At 42.3% G+C, this 24,815-nt stretch overlaps 1 protein-coding gene and 1 long non-coding RNA gene across 4 annotated transcripts in view; one reads left to right on the top strand and one right to left on the bottom strand.

Annotated features, from left to right (window-relative positions):
- Positions 1–24,815, top strand: part of pik3r3b (phosphoinositide-3-kinase, regulatory subunit 3b (gamma)) — a 220,248-nt gene that overhangs the window by 182,875 nt on the left and 12,558 nt on the right. The window contains exon 1 of one of the 3 annotated variants that reach the window (XM_072684315.1): positions 17,842–18,331. The exons of 1 other annotated variant lie outside the window; for it this stretch is intronic. In XM_072684315.1, coding sequence (XP_072540416.1) covers positions 18,136–18,331 — 196 coding nt within the window. In that variant the 5' untranslated portion in view covers positions 17,842–18,135. Of the gene's footprint in view, positions 1–17,841; positions 18,332–22,938; positions 23,053–24,815 lie in introns of those variants that run through there. One more of the 3 variants, XM_072684316.1, reaches the window with a different exon arrangement.
- On the bottom strand, positions 12,505–19,194 carry LOC140560125 (uncharacterized). The gene is made up of 3 exons (XR_011979954.1): positions 19,035–19,194; positions 13,341–13,441; positions 12,505–12,583 (listed from the first exon to the last, which is right to left on the bottom strand). It is a non-coding gene; the product is annotated as an uncharacterized lncRNA (long non-coding RNA).

Here is a 24,815-nt window from a genome sequence, read left to right as displayed (position 1 = left end):
GCCCTCATCTATCTACTAATCACACAGTCTGAGCTAGAAAGCATTAGGTCATTTTATCTCTCTGGTGTTTGACATGTGGACCCTTCAGGCCCCAGAAGTCCAGTCCAGTCTCTCTATCTCTCTCCCTCTCCCCATCTCTCTCTCTCTCTCTCTCTCTCTCTCTCCATAGTGCTGGCCATTCGTCTTCATCAGGCAGAAGAAGTGACATGGCAGCACCCTGAATAATTGACGATGCGCTCTAATGATTGGCCGCTCAGTTAACAAAGCCGAGAGTGCGCTGGGTCAATGCGAGTGCCGGTGTCGGTTGTCATGCTCTGAGGTGATGTCATTGCCTCAGACACACTCCCCTATAATCTTCCATACAGAGAGGGCAGGCATGTAGAGTTAGACGGTCAGAATCATACACGCTGACATCGCAGCTCACATTCAAATTCAGCATGTGAGACACATCTGTAAGCCACGGTGATGAGATGTGTGATACGCCCATAGCTTTTTCAACTGTTTCAACCCAGAATTCTTTACAGAGGAAGGAATAACGTAAGTAACCCAGGAAAGGTTAAAGGGCAAAAATGCCCATGTCTTCTAGGACCCTTGACCTTTCAGTCCAAACTGACTTTATATGGGGCAAGTTGCACTTTAAGGCTCCACCATAATTGAATCTCTGATAAGTGAGAGGCATTAGTAGATTGAATACTGGCCATCAAATCTGCCGTCATGTGCCTCTGCACTAAAACTGGTAATGTGCTCATGTGAGGCCAGCTGCGAAAGTCCAATTCAATTTGCTTTTCCCACGGCTAGCTTGGGTCGCTAACACCACAGCTGCTCAATTCGCTCGAACATGCCGCTGCATATGCAAATTGGACCTTGCCTAAATTCGGGCATGTGACAACGTTTGTCCTGTGGTTGGGTGAATGGCATCGCCATAACGACGTCTGTTAGGATAAGCAAACCGTTCTTTCTATCATTTATTCAGGTCTTCTTTCTTCTGTTTCATCCCAACTAATTTAATCTGAAGATCACAAGTAAACCGCACTCTTGCTTTCCTCAGATGGGAGATTTGATTCAGGACAAAGAGCTCTAATGGCATGTGTGCAAAGAGCCTTTTCCCTGCGATCATGTGCTTAAGCAGCAAGTCCATCTGGCCTCATCAGCAGTCATTATTATTACTGCCCCTTTTCCCCTTGTATGACAGCGGGCCAGTGTCTGAAGTGAACTCACCATCATACCTGCAATGTAAAATTCAGTTGATAAATCATGCTGGAAGTAGCCATTAGAAGGAGGGTGGATTGTGGTCATGACGAGATGCACATGGTCAGCAATAATGCTCAGATAAGCTGTGGCATAAAAGCAATGACTGATTGATATTAATAGGCCTAAAGGGTGCCAGGAAAACATTCCCCACACCATTACAACACTTCCACCAGCCTGGACAGTTGACACAAGGCAGGCTGGGCCCATGATTCATGCTGTTCGCGCCACATTTTTATCCTATCAGCAGAAATCTGAGATTCATCAGACCAGGCTGCGTTTCTCCATTCTTCAGCTGTCTAGTTTTGGTGAGCCTGTGCCCACTGCAGCCTCAGCTTTCTGTTCTTGACTGACAGTAGTGAAACCTGATGTGGTCTGCTGCTTTTGCATCCCATCCTCCTCAAGGTCCGACTCCAGGTTTGATGCATTTCTGCTCACAACTATTGTACAGTTGTGTAAAATACAGTATTGTACAGTAGTTATCAGAGCTACTGTAGCCTTTCCGTCTGCTCAAAGCAGTCTGCGAGACTGTTGTGCATGACATTCCCGGGAGGTCTGCAGTTATAAAAATACGTAATCCAGCCATAGCACATCACCGCCAATCACATTTTCTCCCTGTTTTGGTGGTTGATGTGAACATTACCATAATCTGATGGCCCATATCTGTGTATTTGTATGCATTGCAATACTGCCACATGATTGGCTGATAGCAACTGCATAGGTTTAGTAGGTTTACAGGTGCATATTCACACTTATTACCAAGAAGAAAAAGGTTTCAGTCAGTTTGCTTGGGTGCCTAAGGGCGCTTTCACACTGGAGCTTTTTGCCGGACTCAGATCCGCTTGTTCTGTGAGTTCGGTAGGTTTGATCAAGCGTGAAAGCTTTTCAAGCCCGGGAGCAGTCTCGAAACCGATCTTTGATCCTACTGAAATTGGTGGTCTGGGGTTCACTTCAACCAAGCTCTGCATGTGTAAAAGCTCTCTGCTCCTATGCCGTGTGCAGGGTTGCATGATTGGTTAATTTTGTCACATGATTGCTTCAACTTATCACCTGCATGACTAAAACCCTTATCCTACGAGAACAGCTCCTTGTTTGCAGGTTTTCCTTTGCAGTGAAATGCCATGACTTCAGAAAATCAATGTTCGCTACTGCTTGAGTGTTTATATTCAAGGAAAATAAGGAAAATCATTCAATGGATGAACCTAGGTTCTATCATATAGCAAAAACATGCGCAGAAAAGTAAAGTTCGAAATTGTGCAATCGACTCACAGTTCGAATGGAATTCCTCTGGCCCTGTGTGGCCTGTGTTCGAGACAAGGGTGAAAACGCCCTCAAAGTTTTGTGCAGTAGTGTAAATACAGTATATGTATTCAAAGTATATTTTGGCTTATGGTGACTATATGATAAATAACATAAACATTAATATAAATATGTAAATATAATAATTATAAATAATAATAAACTTATTTATAGATGCATTATATTACAGATGCATTAAACATGTTTTCTAACCTTGTACATTTCTAAAGCACAGCTATTCTGTGTCTATTTTGTGTTCTGTGTCTGTGTACCCTTAGCCCGAGAACAAATGCACTGCGAGAAATGTGGGACAATGAGTTCTGGCTAATTTCAGATGTGGCCCTCCTAATCAGTGCAGCATGACTAGAGAGAAAATTTTTTGCTGATTCCTTTTTATCCTGGCCTCTCGCTTGTCAGGATGATATTCGAGTGCTCACTGAGTCATTTTCTTCACCCTCTGTTTAGTCTGCTGTGGTTAACTCTTTCCCTCCTCTTTCTATGCTGGAGGCATCATGAAGAATGAAGTACCATATTAACTCCTCCATCTGCCCTCATTTCCTGGCTGCCGTTCCCCCTTAACATGCAACTCCACCTCTACTGGCTTCTCTCCTGCCCTCCTTAACCTTATCCCTCTTTTTACATTACACAGTAAAGGTTCCGGTTTGGATTGGGAATGCAGGTTTAGGAAGTCTTAATCCTGCTACCTCAACTGCCCTATATGTTGTAGTGTTTTCTCTGCTGTATCACACACAGTTCATCTTGATCAGGAAGGGCTTGTTAATTCGTTTATTAGTGAGATCAGTTGTGAAGGGAGAAGGAGAGACTCTAAAATGTGCAAGGCAGTGGGGCTCCAGGCCCACTGGTATATAAGATTATATGGAGGTTCATTAAACTTTAAAGGTGACATATTATACCCCATTTTTCTTTAGTCTAAGCCCATCTCTCTCTCTCTCTTTCTCTCTCTCACTGGTGTTCACTGTCCTGTGCCACACATACTCTCTCTTGCTCACTCTCCCGCGCCATACACACACACACACTCTCCCTGGCTCTCTCACTTGCTCGCTCTCCCGCGCCACATATGCACTCTATTGCCTGTATAGTCTGTTCAGTTCATATATGGAAGCTACGCTGCTAAAGCAGCCTGTTTAAAATCATCAAGGCAGTGAAGAAAGTAATAAAGCGAGGTTGGGAAATGGTCATGTAAACATGAATTACAGCCGTTCTTGTTGCATAAAACCACTCAAACATTATATGTGGACTTCAGGGAAGAAATCAAATGAAAGAAAAAAATGTAGCGCCTGGGCCTTGTGGGAATTTCTCAGTTGTCTTTTGGGAACAGACGCTTTAGAAATAGACCTGGAAAATCTCTGGAACTAGAATCCTCTGAACTGTTCTTTACATAAAAGCTCTGCAATGAAAACTTCCGCATCCATCATGTAGTTTGAATTAGTTTAGTCTAGTAATCTTTTTAATTACTTAAATTACAGCATTTCAGTGTCTCATTTTCTGCATTTCCCAAACCTGGAAAGTAAAGAGTAAATGAATGAGAGTAAATGAATTTGATCGGTAGGATTGATTGTGGTTGTGGGTCAGAACTCGAGCTCGGTGCCTAAGAGCAAATCCCTCACAGTTCAGCGTGAAAAACAGAGGCAGCTGGCCTCGGTGTCCTGACATCCTCTCATTTGCAAGACCTTAATTTCCCCTCAATCACTCTTTGGCAGGCCCCTTGATTCCGCAGCCAATATTTTGTGTACGTCGTGTGGGCACTCCCACTTTTATTGCCGGTCAACTCATAAATCCATTTCAGTTTTTAGGCATTCACTTGAAATGTGTCTTGTGGTGGACAGTTCAGAAAAAGAAAGTGTTTCATTTTCTACAGTATGCAAGTGGTTGAGATGTGAATTTGCATGGCATGCCACTGGACACCCTGTTCTTTGATGAGCGTGTTTGTGCGGGTCTGTGTCTGTGTGTGTGTGTGTGTGTGTGTGTGTGTGTGTGGCAATGTGTCTTGTCCTCCTGGATTCCCTAGAATCCATATTTATCCACCTGGTCCCAAACGGCTCGTCTCCCGAACAGCATGCTCGTTACACTCCGGCTGTCTGATGTCTCAGTGCTCTGAATGAGGTGGCTTTTGCTTGCACACAGGCAGATTCGCCCTGCGGGCAGGGTTTGGCTCAGCTGGGACACTGTCAATAGCTTCTGGCTCAGGTTACTGTGAGGAATCAGCGTAACTAGCCTGCCACTCCGGGTGATAGTGTGGAACTTGATTCGAGATGACAGTGTTGCTAAGTGATGAACAGTAGCGCTGTACTTTTCCCTTCCACACCTCTAAACCGCCTTTTTGTTGCTGCTATTGGTAAAAAGGGGATACAGAAAACAGCACTCTGAAAAAAAAAGAGTCGTACATTTTCACGACTCACAAAGTAAGAAGCAACAAATAACAAATATAAACCATACTTTTCTGATGTTGCACAAGCATTGTGTTCTGTGATGGCTATTAGGTTTGCAAGTAAAATCGTTATAGTGTCGTCATTTATGCTGTCTTTGAGTGCTGTCGGAAACTGGAAAATACAAGTTCACAAGGTTACGTGACATATACCATGACCTTTCACCTTTTACAACTAAATGATTAAGTTTTAAATTATGCATATTTTGCATTTTGTGACAACTCAGTGTCATTGTTTTGAGATGTCCTATCCTAGATCTGCATGTTTAGTGGGCAGATCTGAAAAGCACCCGAACAGAGTGAAGCTGTATGTATATATATATATATATATATATATATATATATATATATATATATATATATATATATATATACCTGCATTTATACTTCTCACTGTTGTCTTCTAAAGGTAATAGTTGCTGAATAGTTGCTCATTCTTTATTTGCTCCCACACAGGTAAACACAGGTGCTTGTTTATTCCTCATACTCTCTTGTTTCGTGATTATCAATTTGTTTAGTTTTATTAGTCCTGCTCTGCTGATGTCTTCATAAGTCAGTAAGTAACTGTAAACATCTGCATTACCAAAACCAGCACAAATAAGTTCAGGTTTCTTTTATAAATGACCCATTTCCTACATTTTTATATTGTATATTTTTCCTTAAGGGTCCACTTACAACATATGTGCAGCTTTATGCTTTATGTTCCAACCTCTCTTTATCCCTTAGAATTAAGCAGGCTGTTCTGTTACTGTGCCTTTAAAACTGATATACATGAGATATTTGAGCTCTGTTCTGACTGGCTGTCCTGTGTTTTACCTTGGACGAAAAGCAGTCAGAGCTGAGAACACTCCTGAGAATGCAGTTTGAATGGACGTGGCTAAACTCTGGTAGGCTGAATAGGTGGAGATACAGTGTGTAAATGAGTGGGTTCTGACATCAGCGAAACACTGATTTCTGAATATGCAGCTATATGGACTGTATGTAACTTTTTTTACTGTACTTACATTTACTGCAAACTTTTTCTATTATTATGGCCTTGCAAAAAAGTGGTGCCAGAATGGGTACCTTCAGAATAATACCATACACCACTTTCCTTCAGAATGCTTTAAATAAATAGTTATTTAAGGAACATTAAAATGCGTAAATGTGAAGAACTTCTGTAAAGGTCCAAAAACGATACCATTTAGGAACCTTTCTTTTCAAGGACGTATCGAGTTTAAATCTTCCTGTGATACAAAGTCAGCCCTTTCCACCAAATGCTATCCTAAAAATACACTACATTTCCAAACGTTTGTAGATACGGCTCATCCATTTCTTCTGACCTCAAGGGTATTAATAGGGAGTTTGTCCCCCTTTTGCTGCAGTAGCAGCCTCTTCTTTTCTTGGAAGGCTTTACACCAGATGTTCGACCTTTGCTGTGAGTATTTGATTCAGCCACTAGGCAATTAGTGAGGTCAGGTACTGATGTTGGATGATTAGTTCAGTATCTTAAATGACACCCCAGCTTATGCCAGAGGTATTAGATGGAGCTGCATCAGTTGTATTGCTCCACAGCCCAGTGCTGGAGGGTTTCATACCCCTCTAGCTGAGGCTCATGTACATCTTCCAGAGTGTCCCATTTGGCAATGCTTTTCTACAGGGATTTTATAAGATGTTTTAAAATCAAAGTAGCTGAATTCAGAAATTAGATGGGTGTATTGATGCCTTTGGACAGTACATTTGTATAAATTTGGACATTAACATTGTATAAAGTTTGTACTGGAGCTGCAGGGTTAACTGCAGTTAACAGGAAGCAAGCTATCTCTTTAATTAGAACCAATAGGGCATCTATGTCTAGAGGAATTGTGCTTTAAAAAAGTTGGATCAAGAGCAAGACAGTACATTTAAGAATTACTAAAACTACTGTAGAATCCATTCACAGGTGTGTTAAGTAAAACGTGTGTGTGATGATAAGCTGTTTTTTTAAAAAGTGTCACTCACAGAAATAGAAATTTCCTCAGCCAACCAAACAGGCATACAGTGACAATTTCCATTCATTACTGCCGGCATGCTCTGAAGGAGCCTTCTGAGCCATCTGAGGCTGTTTCATCTGCTAGCTGGTCACCATGTCCATCTGAAAGCCCAGTTTGGTTTTCAGGGGGGTGGCCAGTCCTAGCTGGGAGCCCTGTTTACATTTGCGCCATTGCATTTACATTTACATTTATGGCATTTAGCTGATGCTCTTATCCAGAGCGACTTACATGGTTACTCAAATTACAGAGGTGGGCCAATGTAGTGTTAGGAGTCTTGCCCAAGGACTCTTATTGGTGTAGCGCAGCATAGTCACCCAGACTGGGAATCGAACCCCAGTCTCCCACATGGTGTGGTAGCTCAGTGGCAGGTAGTGGTGTTATCTCTTGCGCCACACCAACCCAGCCATCGTTACTGTATAATCAGCATCACTCGCTTCTCAAATGTTCTTAACTTTCAACGGAAGTCATTTTCTAGCATTTCTATTGGCCCATTCATCCTGAAATTGTGGAACAGTATAAAGAACAACTGCCAGATTCACATTATGTCAAAATGTGCTAAACAGCAAAAACAAATGGAGATAGATGTTTGCATGACAGCAACGATATACTAGTATTTTTGAACAGAGCTTTTTTTCTTCTCCTGGATATGGGTGGTATTTTAGCCCACCCACATAAAGTCATGCTGTGTTGGAGTGCCATTGTTCTCCATGATGTTAGGGTAAACAGCAGCCACATCTATGATGCACCGCAGCCATAAAGCACAGCCCTGTTTGGTGGTTGCTCCCGTGGCTTTGTTCTCCCTGTTTAACCTCTGTAGGCTGCAGGCCAGGCTGGGTCAGACAGCTGTGACGCTGACCCTTTGAAGTCTTGTAGAGTGCAGTTCAGGGAGAGGGAGGAGTTTATGGACATGGCATGATTAAAAGTGTGGCCAGGTTACAGACACTTTGTAATTTGTAGTAATTTTGTTGACGGTTAATCCACCCCCCTTCTATTCCTCATCCCTGCCCAGCCCAGACCAGTAATTTGCGAAAGGTCACTACGCAAAACTGGACAAAACTGCCTGTCAAAAGTTTAGGGACACATAGCTTTCCAGTATGTTGCTTGTAAATGATTAAGCATGGCTTATTTGTCAGCATGCAAAAAACATTTCTGTACAAAAATTGCTGATGTTAGCACTCAGACATTCAGACAGTGTTACAGTAATTGCAAAAAAGGGGATTAATGTAACATTGCAGTTTAAATGACATAATTACATTCCAGTTACTGACTTTTACTTGTGTTCCTCATATGCCTTAATATTAAATATGAGCAGCACATTTTAAACATAACATAATGTGTGCTACCAGCAATGGCTGACTGCACAACTCTAATTGTAAATATGACCAGCACTGTGGGAGTGCTGAAAACTCAGCGAGCGATCTGTCCAAACATCTGATTATGCAAACATAAAACTAATGGCTAAAGAACCCACATGCTAAAGAGTTCCTTATTTGCATTCAGGAACAACTGAAAATAAGCTTCATTAAATTAATGCTACTGAATGCATGTACTAAGACTACATGGTACAATTTTATTATTGATAAAAGCTGGATTCGGCATGTAGGCCACAGAATGCATAGGCTTGTGTTTTCAAGTCAGTTATCCAACATGATTAATAATAATACACTCCATGTATCCAATATTGGACCAAAATAAATTATTGCACCTGACATCGCAAGTCCTGCAATGTGACTATTGTATATACACATATGTGATGCCGATGCTGAAACGACTTATTGTGCAGCCCTGTAGATCATCACAGCCTTTCAGTTTCCTTTCAGTTGTTGCCAGTGGAGTGATACAGTTTTAGTGTGAAAAAGCCAGGGCTGTTAAATCACAAATATCAGCATGGTTAAAACGCATCCCAACCAATCAGATTTTGAGGTCGGAACTAACGTATAAAGGTCATTCAAGGCAATGAATTCCATTATTTTTTGTTACATTTACATTTAGGTCATTTAGCAGACGCTCTTATCCAGAGCGTCTTTACTTCAAAAATATCAATACAGTATACCTTAGCTAATTATGTATATTGTATTGATACCTCTAAGATTAGATACTACTAAATACAAAAGTCAGTATGGATACCATAATACTCAACATATACTACGCTTGACCTACGTTCTCTTGGAAGAGATGGGTCTTCAGTCTGCGTTTGCAGACCACTTCAGTGCCAGGACAGGAAAAAGGGTTGGTGGGTCACACCAAGATGTACTTGAAGCTCAAAGGGCTCTTGGTGCAGATCGGCTTTCAACCTTTGTTTTAGTTATACATTGCATTGTTAGTTTGTTCATAAAAATTTGATTTTGAGGTACTTGTTTTTGTTATGCTATTGGTTTTTTTTTGCTAATTGGAATTTTAAAGAGTAACTTAAAAGTAAAGTAATGAGGTTCAAGGTAATTAGGAGTAGCCCTACTACAGTTTGAAGTAATTAATCATTTGTAAAGAAGTAACTCCCCCAACACTGTCATCACATTTGTTTTAAAAAGAAAACTATCAAGTCACTATTCAGTCACAAACTGCTCTTCAAACCAAGAAAGTTGAATGTTGCAAAATAATTGAATTAAAATTGCAGGTGAAAATTATTAGTCTGCAACTTTCAAAGGAAAGCCAGGTGTTTGGATGTGCAGACCTATCCTAAGTGACTTTTCATTGATTAAAGCATTGATAAATGCTTGAAACTCAACATCACCATGGATATTAATCTCTGCTTTGACAGTAGTGCAGTACAAGTTAACCATTGATTTATATGTTAATACATCACCTCCAACCATCCAAGCACCAGGCCATGCCTAAGGGCTCTTCAGTTGAAGTTTGATTATTAAAAGAGTCTCTGGGTTGCGGGAAGGTAGAAGGGCTTGTTTCTTTCTCATTTGTCTGATAATTATGTGATTTCCGTTGAGGTTTCATGCTGGGATGAACAAACTATCCAATAAAGCCCCTCTCTCTTGCACTTGGTTACAATTACACCTAGCACCTGATGCCTGAATCATCCCCTGATACATGATTGAAAACTCTGTCTCTCTTTCTCTCGCACACATACACACACACACAGGCATTGAAGCCCATTCTGAGTGTCTGCAACTCCCACAGTTGTGGTTGCTAAGCATTTAAATTGCCTCCATACAGAGACAACAAAGCTGTGCATCTAAACTATAGGATGAGAAAACACATTGTAGAGTATTGTGCTATAATTCTCTGAATTTACATCACTTAGACACTCATTCAGCCAAGTGGGATGTAAAGCCAACCACTAAAAAAACACTGTGCGTAAATACTAAAGTATGCAAAATGATTTATTGACTATTTTGTATTATTCATTAACTACTGTGAATTATTCACTATTAATTGTGTTTTTTAATATCATTTATTTCACTTAAATAATTCACTTAAATTATTTGCTAAATACTACTGTGAGTTATTACATAAATACTCTAAATTATTTAGTAACTACTATAAATAATTTAGCAACTACGATTATTCAATTCAATTCAACTGTATTATCATCATAATAATACAGGGTTGTACAGTACAACGAAACACTGTTAGGCTAAATCCCCGGTGCAGGATAGGTAGGACATGACACAATAGTGCAAGGACAACAGACAAAACATGAGACAGGTTGCATATAAATTAAGTACAAAGACAATAAAAACAATAAATACAAAAGTATACAAATATGTGCATGAAGGCTGTGTGGCTAAGGTCCTAAGTTACTATACTAACTAATGTACTATGAAATAAATGGAATAAATATGTATTCTTTACCTACTATGAATTGTTTTGTAACTACCATGATGTATTTAATAACTCATAAATGAAAGGAATTATTTAGTAACTATGAATTATTCAGTAGCCATTATGATATCCAATAAGTATTTTAAATGATGTACTGACTAGTGTAAATGTATTATACTATTTTAAGTAACTATTATGAATGATTTAATAACTACTATGAATGAATTATTAAGTACTATACTTAATAGACTGATTACTAGGAATTATGTAGGAACTACTGTGAATTATTAACTACTATACATTCTTCAATAACCACTTTAAATTATGTAGTGACTGATATATATTTACTATAAATTATTCAGTGACTGCTATCAGTTATTTAAAATGTCCTTTAATTATTTAGTGACTACAACCAGTAATTCAATAACTACTCTAAATTATTCAGTGACTACTATCAATTATTTAGTAACTACTTAAATTGTTTAGTGACTACTTTCAATTATTTATTGACCTTTATCAATTTAATTACTAAAAACTATTAATAAATGACTATGAATTATCAAGCACTGTCCATTATTCAAGAACCACTATGAATTATTTAGTAACTACAATTAGTTCTTTTATAAATCTAATACATAGGTTATACGTAGGCTAAGTATGTTATGATGTTATGAAGTTATGATGTCGAGGATTTTAATTGTGAGCTTTAGGTCCTTTGAGTTGAAAGCTAGGTGTCCACAAACACTGGATGGCGATTGCATGCTAGCTAAAAGTAGGGTAGAGCAGTGTCTCAGGATATCTGCACAGCCATTTGATTCGGATGTCTTAACAGAGAGCTTCTTTCAGATGAGTATTGCTCTTTTCTCTGCTTCTGGGGCAGTGGCAGCATGTGATTCTGCTATCCAAGGTCAGTCTCTCTCTCTCTTTCTTTCTCTCTCTCTCTCTCTGTCCATCTATTGCTCTCTCGATCTCTGTACCTCTCCATCTCCCTCTCTCTATCCGGCATGCATTTTGTTCATACCTATGAACTGTAACACCCTCCAGAAGTGTAATCCGGCCAGGCCTCCATCCTGTTCCACTTTAGGCCCTAAAGAGATGACACACCTAGTTTCAGCCTCTAATCCTTTGCAGGTTGCTATTAGGGAATCTATTCATAACTCACTTCATAGAAGTGCACTCTTCTAATCACGACAGCCTAGTAATCTGCCAGTATTCACTCTCAATAAGGTGACACACTTGTGACGCAGGCTCGCAAGCCTGGCAAACTACTTCAGTCCCACACCAGAACATTAAAATAGCTCTGTGGGATTTAACCCTTACTATGTTTTGCTCTGTTATTCAAATATTATTAAAGTGCCATCAACAGATTTTCATCTGATTTCCACAGAACACAGCAATGACTTTACTTCATTAAATACGTCATTTAAAGAACCCGTCTTCTAAGGGTTAAAAGGCTTCCCCTGAGCCTTAAAGGAGAACAATAGATGTTCTGAGATCATAGAAACTTCTGATGTCCTTGTTTGTTTTGCAGCCCTTATCTTATCTCATGGCTAATATGCTGCTTGTACAGGAGTATCAATAGCAGCTTAATCAGCACTGCAGGCTGTAAATCTGAGAAGGGTGTGTGGATCCAGCTCACTGATATCCTATCTGACTGAGTCATTCTGCAGCAGCTCAGGCAGGAAGGGGTTAAGGAGCCCGTCCATTATCCTCCGGGCCGCAGAATGCTGAGCCATGGTGCCCGTTGCCATGACAACCAGAGAGAGCGAGAGAGGGAGATAAGGTGAGTGTGGAGTAGGCACTGTGCGGGGGAGAAAGGAAGACAGAAAAGTAGACCACAAATGGGTAAAAAAGAGGGAGAGAGATTAGAACTTTTAATATTTTTTTTTTATATATACACACACACACACACACACACACAATATATGTTCAAATGTTTGTGGACACCCCTTCTAATGAATGCCTTTAGCTACTTCTGACAAAAATACGCACACACAGCTTGTCAAGTCTTTGTGGAGAAGTACTGCTGATAGAATAGGACTGGAGCATGAACCTATTGGCACCATGCCAGGGGTGGGCAAAAGGGGTGTAAAGCCCCCCAGCATTGAGCTGTGGAGCAGTGGAACTGTGTTCTCTGAAATGATTGTGCATGCATCTATGCTTTTGGGATTAGTTTTGGAGTTGGGCAGGTGGGGGATGACGGGTGGTGATCATCCAACATCCTGACCTCACTAGCACTCTTGTTGCTAAATGCAATCAAATCCTCACAGCAATGCTCTAAAATCTAGTCGAAAACCTTCCCTGGACAGTAGAGACAGTCACTTCAAAAGCAGGATGAGCTCTTTTATAATATCCTTCATTTCAGAAGGAATAATGAATGTGTGGGCGTCCCAATACTTTTTTGATATATATATATATATATATAATATATATATGTGTGTGTGTGCATGTGTGTGTGTATATATATATATATATATATATATATATAAAATATACATATATATGTGTGTGTGTAGAGAGAGCGAGAGAAAGAGATATGAGTGCGAGCAGCTTGTTACCGTGTGTCACCAGAGTATTGCATCAGTCCAACAGGGATGCTCACATTGCAGGATGACATCACCCAATTGGCTTTGAGGATGGTTCGAGAGAGCTTGCCATTCTGCACAGAGAGAGAGAGAGAGAGGGAGGAGGATGAGGGGGTGTGTGTCTGTCTTTAGTCCTCTTCACTGGTTGATAAGCTCTCGAAGGGGGGGGGGGTGCGTCTCTCCACCCCACACTTTTGCAAAGTCATTAACACATGGGTGTCAGTGCTAGAGCTGTTCCCCAGGACATGCCCTCAACCTAGCCTGGCCTTTCCACTCCACGTACTTTCTCATCCTCTGCAGCACCGGCGGTGCATGGTTGCATGCAGAGCAGTCTTCAACAAGTACGAAAATGTTAGGTAGCAATGAGTGGAGAGAAAATTCCAGACAGTGTGCCTAATCGTTTAACTCAAATCGGAGCGTGCATTATCCGAGACACATGACTCCTTTCGCGGAAGGCAGCCATAAGAGCCCATTAGTGCAGCTCAGTGGAAAGAAATAAAAAATGCAGGCAGATAGCAAGCCATGCTTAGACGTGTATCTGATCATCATTTTTTGGATGTGTAATGTTTGTCTGGCAGTCAGATAAGTTGTACTGTTCAACTCACTGTAGTATGAGTCCATCAGAGAGTCTCTCGTGTGTATGGAGTGTGTTGAAAACTATCATCACCAGTCTTCGTTTACAGGTCTTTCCTAAACTCAAACAACTGCCAAAACCCCAGCCTCAGCAACAGAACTGAAAGCCTAATCTTGGGGTTACTGGGGCAGACTGTACTGTACTTTGGGCGATACCATATGGAGAAGGCAGCATTAGCATTAGAGAGCTAGCCTTTGCGGCATTAGGGCTGGTACATGCCTCTCCAGATGTCCTCTGCTGCCAGCAGCTTGCAGGAGGCTGCCGCTGCCACTGTGGGCTTGGAGAGACGCTCCGTATGGCTCAGGCAGACACTTTCTAATATCACGTTTCTAAAGTGAGAGAGAGAGAGAAAGAGAGAGAGAGAGACAGTGACAGAGAGAGTGGCCTGCTTCTGATGAGCTCAGCAAAAAAGTGAGAAGGCGATCTCTCTCACCGCGTGTAATTTACAATGGAGTGAAACCAATTTCCTTCAGCCATTTCAGCTCTGAGAGCACTGGCATTACCTCTTGTAGATTTCAGAAACTTTATGAATTATGCATAAGAGGCAGCAGCGGTTACACAACAGCAACGGTTGTGTGCCTCTTTGATTCCGCACTTATGTCTATGTTTAGCAAAGGAAGCTGTGGAGCAGTCTATTCTCATCAGCACTGGAACTGTACATTGTACGTGAGTTGCTAAGGTCACCGAAAAATATGACAGAGCCTGGGGCTACTGCATAATCTACATAATCAGCTCAGAAACAGCTGGGAAAAACTCCTGTCTCCCAGCAAACAGGCTGTTGTACTGGTGCATGTTGGTACTACAGTGTCATTCACTTTGCTTGAAATTCAAGAGTCGGAAACGTACCTTTCCAAACTTCCTCAAACCTCCTTTTTTGTGGCTCTTTTGATTGGGTGAGGCTTTGTTTTTTTAGCAGGGTCTTGTAGCCAGGCAGATTAGAATCTCCCTCTCTCTCGCTCGCTCTTTCTCTCTCTCTGCTAGTCGTGTCTGCCCTTTGGCTCAAAGACAGCAATCTACATGCAAAGAGGCAGCATGGAATGAAGCAATCCAGCTCATAAAATATAACATGCGAACAATTCTCAGCCAGCCCCTCAAATTCAACAGCCTCAGTCCCGGCCTGATGAAAAAATCAAGGCAGGAATACATTTGAAAAAGGGGATGAAACTCTGTTTTCACACAGTTAAGGGGGGGTAAAAAAGTCCAAGTCGAGCGCAAAGCCACAATTTCCAGGCCAAGGCCTATGAGCAAATTGTGTTACACTTTTGAAACATCTGGAGACACTGTGTGTGTATGTGTGTGTGTGTGTGTGTGTGTGTGGGCTCCCGTCACTGGTTTGTATTGAGGTTGTGACAGACATCTTGTGGTTGCCCATGAATCCATTTACCAGGTGATACCAGAATTTCTTGTTCAGATCTAAACCACATGCAAAAGTTACAACAGTTTTTGCTTGTGCATGGAGTGCCCAAACTTTTGCATGCAACTTGTGACATTTAATTTTTCATCAATCATGTGACTGAAAATGTATGCCTCTCTTATAGCTCTCTATAACTTACTGTCTGGCATTAGGTTGCCAGATATTCAACATGATTTTGTTCCTGAAAATGCATAGAAGTCAGGGCTTTATGAATGTGTATTATGATAATATAATATATTATTACATTATGTACTTTTATATCTGGTGTATTTTAATACATTATGAGCTGTCAGTAGCTGTTAGGTTGTATACATAATGAATTATTACAAATTTTAGGAATATAATCTCTTTACATTTGAAATTAGGCACACTTTTGAGTTTTATTAATACAAGCAATAAATCAGTATTCATCCATTGTCGAGTGCTACACACTCAGATATGCTACTTGGCGTGTCACGGCTTCGTTTGGCTCTGTGACTGGTTTCTATGGCCACCTCATGAACTAACACTCAAATCCCCATGGTCACCTGTGCATGTGTGCACGCCTTCAGGGTAGAAAGCAGCTAACAATATGGTTGAAGCCCCAGAGACGCACTTAATCTCAAACTGTAAGGCTGGCTCGTCTGATTACAAAGTAATGTGCACTTTTGAGCCTTGCATGGGAAGCTTGTAATTATGAATGCAATTTGCAAATAGGTGAATATGTCATTACAGTTTGGGTACGACAGATGAACTTTTTTTTCCCACAGCTCTTCTGGACTGCCGTTGTGAGTCAGTTCCTAGATGGTGCTTCGGATCCATCTGTCCACACTGGACTGAGGCACAGACAGTGACAATTAAGCAAGTTTGACACACTTGACAAGCAGAGCCTGTGGCAGGCACGAGCCATCTGGATGGTCCTGTGAGTCGTGCATTAAGTAGATGCTCTTATTGTTATGTCTACTTTACACAGAGCGTGTAGGACAGACGTCCTTGTCCGTGATATGCAGATCTGACAGATGAGGGAAAAGAGGACAGGGCAGACAAACAAGCAGATTGGTGTCCCCTCTCGACACTTTGAGCTTGTCTGCTTTTTATGAAGTTGGCCTTTTTAGAACAGGTAGTCAGGAAATAAGGAGCAGATCATTATTTGAACAGAAAGAAAAAAAATCTAAAGGTTTATGTATTCATTTTAATTGCATGATTTTAAGGGTATTTAACTCACTCCCACCATCACACACACATTGCCATTGTCCTACAATTTAGGATCACTTGAAGCCCCCCGCAACAACATCCTAACCAAAGTGGACACCTGTGTCCCCAGTGTCTTCTTTTTTGAAAATATTATATATTACATAAATTAACATAAATGACATATGTTGACACCCTAATAAAAAAAAGCTCTTGCAAGTGTGCAGCTCACACAGCTTTTTTTCTGTTCAAATAATGATCTGCTTTTTATTTCCTGACTACCTGTTCTAAAAAGGCCAACTTCATAAAATGCAGACATTTAGCTTTCAAAAATAATAAATAGCTAAATTTTTTAGCTTTCAAAAAAAAGAATAGCATGCAGTCTATCTGGCCTTTAGTCTATCTGACTTCCTTTTATTTCAACTGTGTCATACAAGTAAAATAATTATATAGTTGTACTTTTTCCACCTTTTACAGAACATTTATTATTTTAATGCAAATATAAAAATCCCAGACAGACGCATCTAGTGACCCTAGTTTTATGGTCTCACTGAAAAAGTCCACAAACGTAAGGCTACATGCTACGTATTTGAACAGTAGTCTTCTGAAAGTCTTTCTTTGAAAATCTATATAATATATAATGACTACATTTGCGATGTGTTGTGGTGGTTGGGGAGCTGAGACAGTGTATGTGGGCAAAAAATGACAAGACCCAAGAGGCTGAAGTCGTGTACGGAATGTTTCAGTGTAAAGGCCGCAGCTCCATCTTTCCCCCTTCCTCATCTTTCCCCCCTTCGCTTTTCTACCTCTTAGTAACTGTTGGGCCAATAGGATTTCGACTTTTGTTTTTCGCGCTTGCTCATTGGCTCCCGTGGACAGAAAAAACAGACATTCAAAGCTCCTACTTTGGCAACAGAGTTGGAGAAGCGCCTCGTTCCGATTGGTTCCCAAATCTGGAGTCTGCGTGTTGGGCTCAGCGCGTGAGCATGGCTAGACGATACCATTCAGTGGAGAAGAGAGAGGGGTGCTCGAAAATGATGTCACTTGTCACTGAAATGCCGCTGCATTGTCGTCCTGGCCGAAAACATGGAGACTACGTTTCGTATAACGTTTCAGTGTGATTTAGCATTCAGAAGCGTTATCCTTTGAAAAGATTAAGACTTTATAAACGTGACTAAAGGGCGAGCCTGCCCGACGCTCTCGGATTAAGTCGCCCCCTTCCGCGCGGAGAGATGGTCGCTCCCGCATGAAGTGAAAGGTGGTGTGCTGAGAGCTCTTGAAATGAAGCCTACTGTTCTGCCTTTGCTAGGACGGAGTGGATAGTAGAGCTGGTATCTACTCTCTATTCTGTCTGGAGAACTTATTTGTAACATGCTCGAAAGAGTACTAATCATTTTAGATGGGTGAAGCCTGGTGCTTTGACAGATTTAATCACACCCACCTTCTTCTGAAGCAGGTATTCAGACCGGGGACTTCAGAGTTGAGCTCGTCCAGTATTGAAAACGTTAGTTAGTTATAGCTAGCTGGCAGAATTACAACCAGAACTGTGTATGTTTTTTTATTTCTTCGTTTTGAGGTTTATTTTCTACTCTTTCCGAGAGAGAGACAAGTGTCGTTCGCCACTGGACTCACAGACAATGTACAATACAGTGTGGAGTACGGAGAAAGAAGATGACGACTGGAGGGATGTGATGATGCCCTATTCCACAGAATTAATATTTTACATTGAGATGGACCAGCCACCAGGTACTGACACAACTTGCCTGAGCACTTGCTGTAGATAATTGTGACAGTAACTGGATGTACACAGCTAGCACTAGCTACATGTCTTTCAGGGCTGGAGCTAGCTTATACAATGGCTTATACAATCCTGAGCACCAGTGCAGCTTAGGAGCTACCATGGGCTTAACCTGTAGGGCTCTCTAGCTAGTGCTAGCCAGATAGATAAGTCACGACTTTGTATGCTTGTCCCTCTTCAACTTTGTGTGGGAAATCGCCTGCGTTATTTCTTTATTTAGCTAGTTCTGTCTTAATTTTAGAGTAGAGAAGTCTCTTTTTTGTGTGCGCCATCTCTATCCAGCTCGTATCCGGCTTTTCGGCACAGCTCTCTGTTGAGACCCATCTCCAAACTGCCCTCACTTTAACTTCCAGCTCGTTTATCAAACGCTGTTTTGGTTATTTATGTAGTTTTGGTGAACTTTGACTGGCCATGCTCTTCCTATTTCGATATGTTGTGTTTCTAACCTAAAACGCTGTAAAGATGACTAACGGTCGTCATCCGGGTTTGACACCATTGAAATCAATGACACACAGAAGCCGGGAGCCCTTCTCCTCAGTGGTCAGTCGTCTCTGTGTGGGTTATTCTGTTCAAAACTGCCTGCTAGAGCCGTGTAACAGTTGTTGGGGCTGATGGACAGTGTTAACTGAACTAGCTAGCTAGCTAACTTACTGTTCACACGCTGAGCCGAAGACGTGTCCGTGTCTCTGAATACTGAGCGGCTGAAAGGCAGCTACAATAGCTCCAGCCGAGACGGATGAGTGGAGGTCCGGCCACACTCATTTGCATGAAATCCTAGAAGGACGACGGCGGTCCAGAAACCCCGCGCTGTGCTTCATCTACTTTGCTGAAAATGGATTGAAATGGAAATCGTTTTAGTCGTAATAACACTTGAGCAATGTTGCCTCTCTCCTCCAAGTGTCAGTTTGGAGGCTCTGCGCAGTTAGAGGGTGAATAGTCCAGTTCAGTAGGAATGGGGGAGGGTGCACGAGCTTTGAAAAGGCTGCTACAACTCAATGCATCCAGCTTTATGGTGCATCTGCCAGTTCCTCCAGAAACAGTCCCATTCTTCACCATCAACTCATAATTCAAGTGCAATTCAAGATTACTTACACTGAAATAATTAGGGCCTGCCATCTGACATGGCAATGAATGGAACTGTCTGTCTAGGATGGATGGACGGCCTGTCTTTTCCGTCTTTCTTCTCCCAGACGGGTTTTTTTGTTTGTTTTTTTTAGTAAATAGCTGCTTTATTTGGCCCGCACTCTCACATCTTTTCCGCTAGCTGAGCCTGTTCCCCTCGCAGAAACCTAATGCCTTTAGGATCTTGTAAAGATCCCTCTGAAAAGTTTCTCAGCCCTCTGTAATGTTATTTGCACCAGTCTTGTCCAGAGGGCCGCTCTGGTCTCTTGCACGCAGTGCTAGTCCTCTGTAATTTATGAAGACTTTGACACTGTTTTATAGCCATTGACAATGATGTCATAGACTTGAGGCTGGACCCTATTCAGAAGCCACAAGCGAGGCTGACAATGGCTCATTAATCCAGGCCGTTAATTCTTGATGGGATGATTCCTGCAATAAAAGCTCAGATGACTCTTTGCGAGCAGAATACGTGAAAAGAGGCAGTGTTGGAGTCCCGGCTTGACGAACATGGGCTGTAATTCTGTGTCAACATTGTCAGGGGGTTTTGGATCTTGGCGTTTTAAGGCACGATCATCTGAAACCAAGCGGAGAGAACTCTTTAACTGCGATGACATGAAATTACTGCACCCAGGAGCTGTTATGTAATAACAGTGCTTTGTCTCGATCCGTGCGGCTGCTTGTCAGGCTTTTTCATTGCGATGGTCTGATTGCAAGAGCTGTTGAGATGTTTCAGACTAATTGCGTCTACACTGAGTCCTAATGTCGCCCAGTCTTAATGTGAAATATGCTGTTTCACAGCTGACAGAGGCGTACAAAGAGTGAATTACATTGTGTGGCATGTCTGGAGTCCTTTTGACCGGGGCAGATGCGTTACATGTTTGCCCTCGTTTCAGTAGGAAAGGAAAGCTTTTTCCGATTGAGTTCTGCCAGTTTGAGTCAGGCTGGAGGATTCGGAGCAGAATTATGGACTGAATAGTCCTTCGATTGTGCTGCTGCTGGAATGAATGTGTGGCGCTTCGTGTGATCAATCCTCACATTCATCTTATGTCCTGCTCTTCCACTGCGCACTGCTTTATGGTGTGAGAGAGAGAGAGAGCTCTTTGCAAAGAAAGAGAAATCTCGCTCGCTCTTTTTCTTTCTCTCGCCCTGTGCGCTGCACAAAGCCCATGGAATATCATTTCGCTGTACATACCCCCCTTATTGTCTTATCAGCTGTCGTCTTCCAGTGGCCAGCCCTCATGTCACTGTCTGTGTGTGTGTGTGTGTGTGTGTGTGTGCATGTGTGTGTGGGACAGCAGGGGGACACCCTGGGACGCTGGGACAGAGAAGCTTCTGGCCCAGGGGAGCACGAACAGGAACATGTGTGAGAAGAGGCTCCTGGTGCAGATGTTCATTAGAATATTTATTATAGTGCAACTGAAATGTAAAAGGCTCAGCGGCCACCCAGAGTTAACACTTGGGGGACGAAGTGAGTGAATGTGTGTGTGTCTGTGTGTGTGTGTGTGTGTGTGTGTGTGTGTGTGTGTGTGTGTGTGTGTGTGTTGTCAGTCAGAGGCGGGCGCTTTGTTCCGTTGCACTGCACAATGAGCACAGGTGGTACACCACCCCCCCAAGGGAAACTGTCCCTCAGTTGGAAGGCACTGACCACTCTTCACATTAAAGGTGTCAGTGAGAGTGGGTGGTGGGCATTTTTTATACTCCGTGATGGTGAGTGTATAATAGTGGACAGCAGACTAAAGGTCACACTGAATGGAAAATTAGTACAGACTTGCTTCAATAGGCTGTTTGGGTATGTGTTGTGGTGTTTCTGATACACACGTAAGGAAAGACAAGGTAGCCGTTATTTTACAGTCTTCTCAATTTCTGTGGTCTGGGTGGAACGGTCAGAACAAGAACACAACTTCTACTGACAGCATGGTCAACACCAGAGTAACAGAAGACTAACACACACAGATACACACTGATATTTGTGTGTTTCCGTACTTTTGTGGTTGTTTGTTAACGGCATGTCATGGTTTGTAATTGAACAGTAGGAGCCGTTCTAATTTATGTCAGTATGTCACCTCACAGAGTAGGAAATATGGTAGTATTAAAATGCATATCATGACACCAACCCCCCCCCCCCCCCCCCCCACCCCCCGACACAGGGCTGTTTGGGTTTCTGTATGAGAGAATGGTTATAAAAGATTTTAGCACTAGAACTGTTTTTTTATTGTGGTTTAATGTGTATAATGTCTATCTATCTATATATATATATGTGTGTGTGTGGTGGGGAGGGGCTACTCTCCTTTGTCAGTTGTCGCCACTGAGCTCAGGAATATGTGGCTTTTCATAGATACACTGGACAACCTTTTCTTCACCTTTCTCTCTCTCTCTCTCTCTCTCTCTCTCTCTCTCTCTCTCTCTCTTTCTTTTCTCTCTCTCTCTGTCACTTCTGCCCCCTCTCCTTTTTCCATTGTCTTATTCTGTCTTTTCTTCATTCTCGTTCTTACCCTCTCGTTTTATATGCTTTGTGTCTCTTTCCCTTTCTTCTTTCTGCAGTCCCTTTCTCCCACTTTGTCCAATTTTCGTGCCTTCATTGTCTCTCTCTCTTTCTCTCTCTCTCTCTCTCTCCTTTATTCTCTTGTTCTCTGTCCCTCATATTTTTCATTCACTCCCTTCTTTCCTCATTCACACTCTCTCTCTCTCGCTCCTTTCTTCATTCATGTTTTCCGTCTCTATTGTCTTTCTATGTCCATCTCTCATTTGTTCATTAACGTTTTCTCTGTCTCTGTCTCTCTCTCTCCTTTCTGCCTCTGCTTTTTCCATTGTCTTTGTTTCCCTCTCTCCTTTCTCTGTTGTCTTTTTATGTTCCTCTTTCCTGTCTTAATTCAATCTCTCTCTCTCTCTCTCTCTCTCTCTCTCTCTCTCTCTCTCTCTCTCTTTCTCTCTCCTTTCCTGTCTGTCTCTCATCTTGGCTCATCTTGTTTCTCTCCACCCGGGCTCTTTTAGAAAGATTGAAGAAGTCACGGTTGTTTAAACGTGTCGTTGGAAGTTTCCGTGTTGGCTATTTAAGACAAGGGGTACAAAGTTACTCAGAGTATGCGTGTTTGTGTGTGTTTGTGTGTGTTTGTGTGTGTGTGTGTGTGTGTGTGTGTGTGTGTTTGTGTGTGTGTGTGTTGACATTCATGTCTTGTCTCTTTCTCTCGCTCCCTCTCCCTCTCTCTCTGGGAGGAGCGCCCCCCCCCCCCTCCTCCTTTAACCATTCCCCTGGGCTTTGGCTCTTTCTCTCTGTCTCATATGGTTCTGTCCTCCTCCCTCGCGCTCTCTCATTGGCTGCTGCCCACGTCTCCATTCAGAGGCTTCGTTAAGGCGGCCGCGTCTGAATTTAGGAGCAGGGATTTTCCCTCTGGCTTCAGTCGGAGAGGCAGAGGAGAGGCGGAGGGGTGGAGAGAGGGATAGAGAGCGAGAGAGAGGGAGGGAGAGAAAGAGCGAGCGAAGGCTCGTGTCACGGACAGCTGAGTGCACTCTGCACACATGCAGCTGAAAGAGGAAGCGGCGGAGGAAGGTAAGCGTGCCACTCTCTCTTTCTCTCTTCCTTCTGCTTTCCTCCTCCTTCCACTCTCCCCGCTTTCATCAGCGCTGTCACTCCGCTCCCCGCTCTGCGCGCGTCTCTATTGTGCCTGGCTGAATGGGGGGCAACGGAAGCTCGGTGGCAATTAGTGTGCATTTGTCCTTTTGTGTGTTGAGAAACATCCTTGATGCTGTTTTGCGGATAGAGGCATGCTGCACAGCTGGTGACAGTGGCATTGTTATCGTCCCCCATGTGGTTACAGGGAGCAGAGGACCTTTATTTTGTTATAGCTAAGAGTTGTAGTGTGTTAGAATTGTAAATGGCCATTCTCAAACGTGTAAGCCTGCCTTATAATATCCTCAGAACTGTTTAGCTTCAAGAGGAAAAGCTCAGTGGCAGTTGCAGATGCATATTTAAAGACACGCTGGATGCTGTCTGCACTTCTAGAGCGAATGAGTGTTTGACAGTAGCTTTCTCACAGTCCCCATTTAGTACTTTAAGCAGATGTTATTGTTTTGTTTTTTTTTAACTACCATTCCTGTACTTTGAGGTGGAGAAAGGACCTCCAGAACTCCTCGGAAATGTCTTCTGAAAGGAGAAACGGGAGCTGTTGCATTATTTCATTAAGCCTCATGCCTCCTGACACTTCCACAAGCAGGCTGCTCGCAGCAAATCAGATTTAGCCAGTAAATGTGAGTCAAGCTTGTGATGGTAATGTGGTACACTACAGTCTAGCCCTTAAAGTGGTCATTGTTGTGGTGGCACTCTCTGTCCAGCTGTATATCCTCCTGGATATGTTGCACTCCTCAATATCGCTCCCATCCTACACTGCCTCTTCCCTTCTCCTCTCATGTTTCCCTTTCTTATGCTAATGAATTGTACCCTTAAATCCTACCTGTGGAGCACAAGTTAAACTGTATTGCTTTTGAGAAAGGTAGTGTTGGGTGTGGGAAAGTGGCAGTGATGCTGCATGTCCAGTCCAGGCAATACCTGTCACGCGACTAGAGGCATAATAAAGGATAGAGATGCAGTCTCCTTTGTTCAGAGCTGCACTGCTGGAATGCATAGGTTGTATACCTTTCTGTTATCTGTTATGGTTTTCCGCTCTCTCTCACACACTCTCATTTTCTCCTAATCTGTCTCAAGAGTGACTCAGTTTGTCACTTTTTCCTGTTGGAAGACAAACAGACGATGCGTTTGTTTGGAGCATGTCCGGTGTTTTATGGTGTGGGCTGTGAAGAGGAAGAGCTTGTTGTGTTAATTGTATTAGGTTGTTTTATGGATGGTGAACATAATAGCAGTGTAAGGAAGCCTTGTTACATGTGTTGTCTATTGTGCAGGATGGGCTATTGTGTCATTGGCATTGACTGAGAAAGGTGCTGATGCTGATGTATACAGTATAATATAAAGGCTATATACATACTGCTGTAGAGTGTTTACAGCTCAATATATCAATATGTTGCGTCAATTCCTGCAGTTTCTTTGTTGTAATTTGTCATCTTTCTTCTCTGTTCGGTCTCATAGAGTACAAATGTAATTGTGTGTGTGTGTGTGTGTGTGTGTGTGTGTGTGTAGGACAGAGTTGGTCACACACTTGCAGAAAGAGCTGACCGTGGAAAACTGGTGGGCAGGAATGTGAGGTTTCAGCTCCACTGGTGCACCTGCCTTTTGGCTGCTTTGTGTGTGTGTGTGTGTGTGTGTGTGTGTGTGTGTGTGTGTGTGTGTGTGTGTGTGTGGAGGGGGGTTGCAGCCCACAG

Source organism: Salminus brasiliensis, chromosome 7, assembly GCF_030463535.1.
Source record: "Salminus brasiliensis chromosome 7, fSalBra1.hap2, whole genome shotgun sequence".
NCBI classification, from domain to species: domain Eukaryota; kingdom Metazoa; phylum Chordata; class Actinopteri; order Characiformes; family Bryconidae; genus Salminus; species Salminus brasiliensis.
The sequence above is the reverse complement of the archived record's forward strand: the minus strand, read 5'-3'. Positions and strand labels throughout refer to the sequence as shown.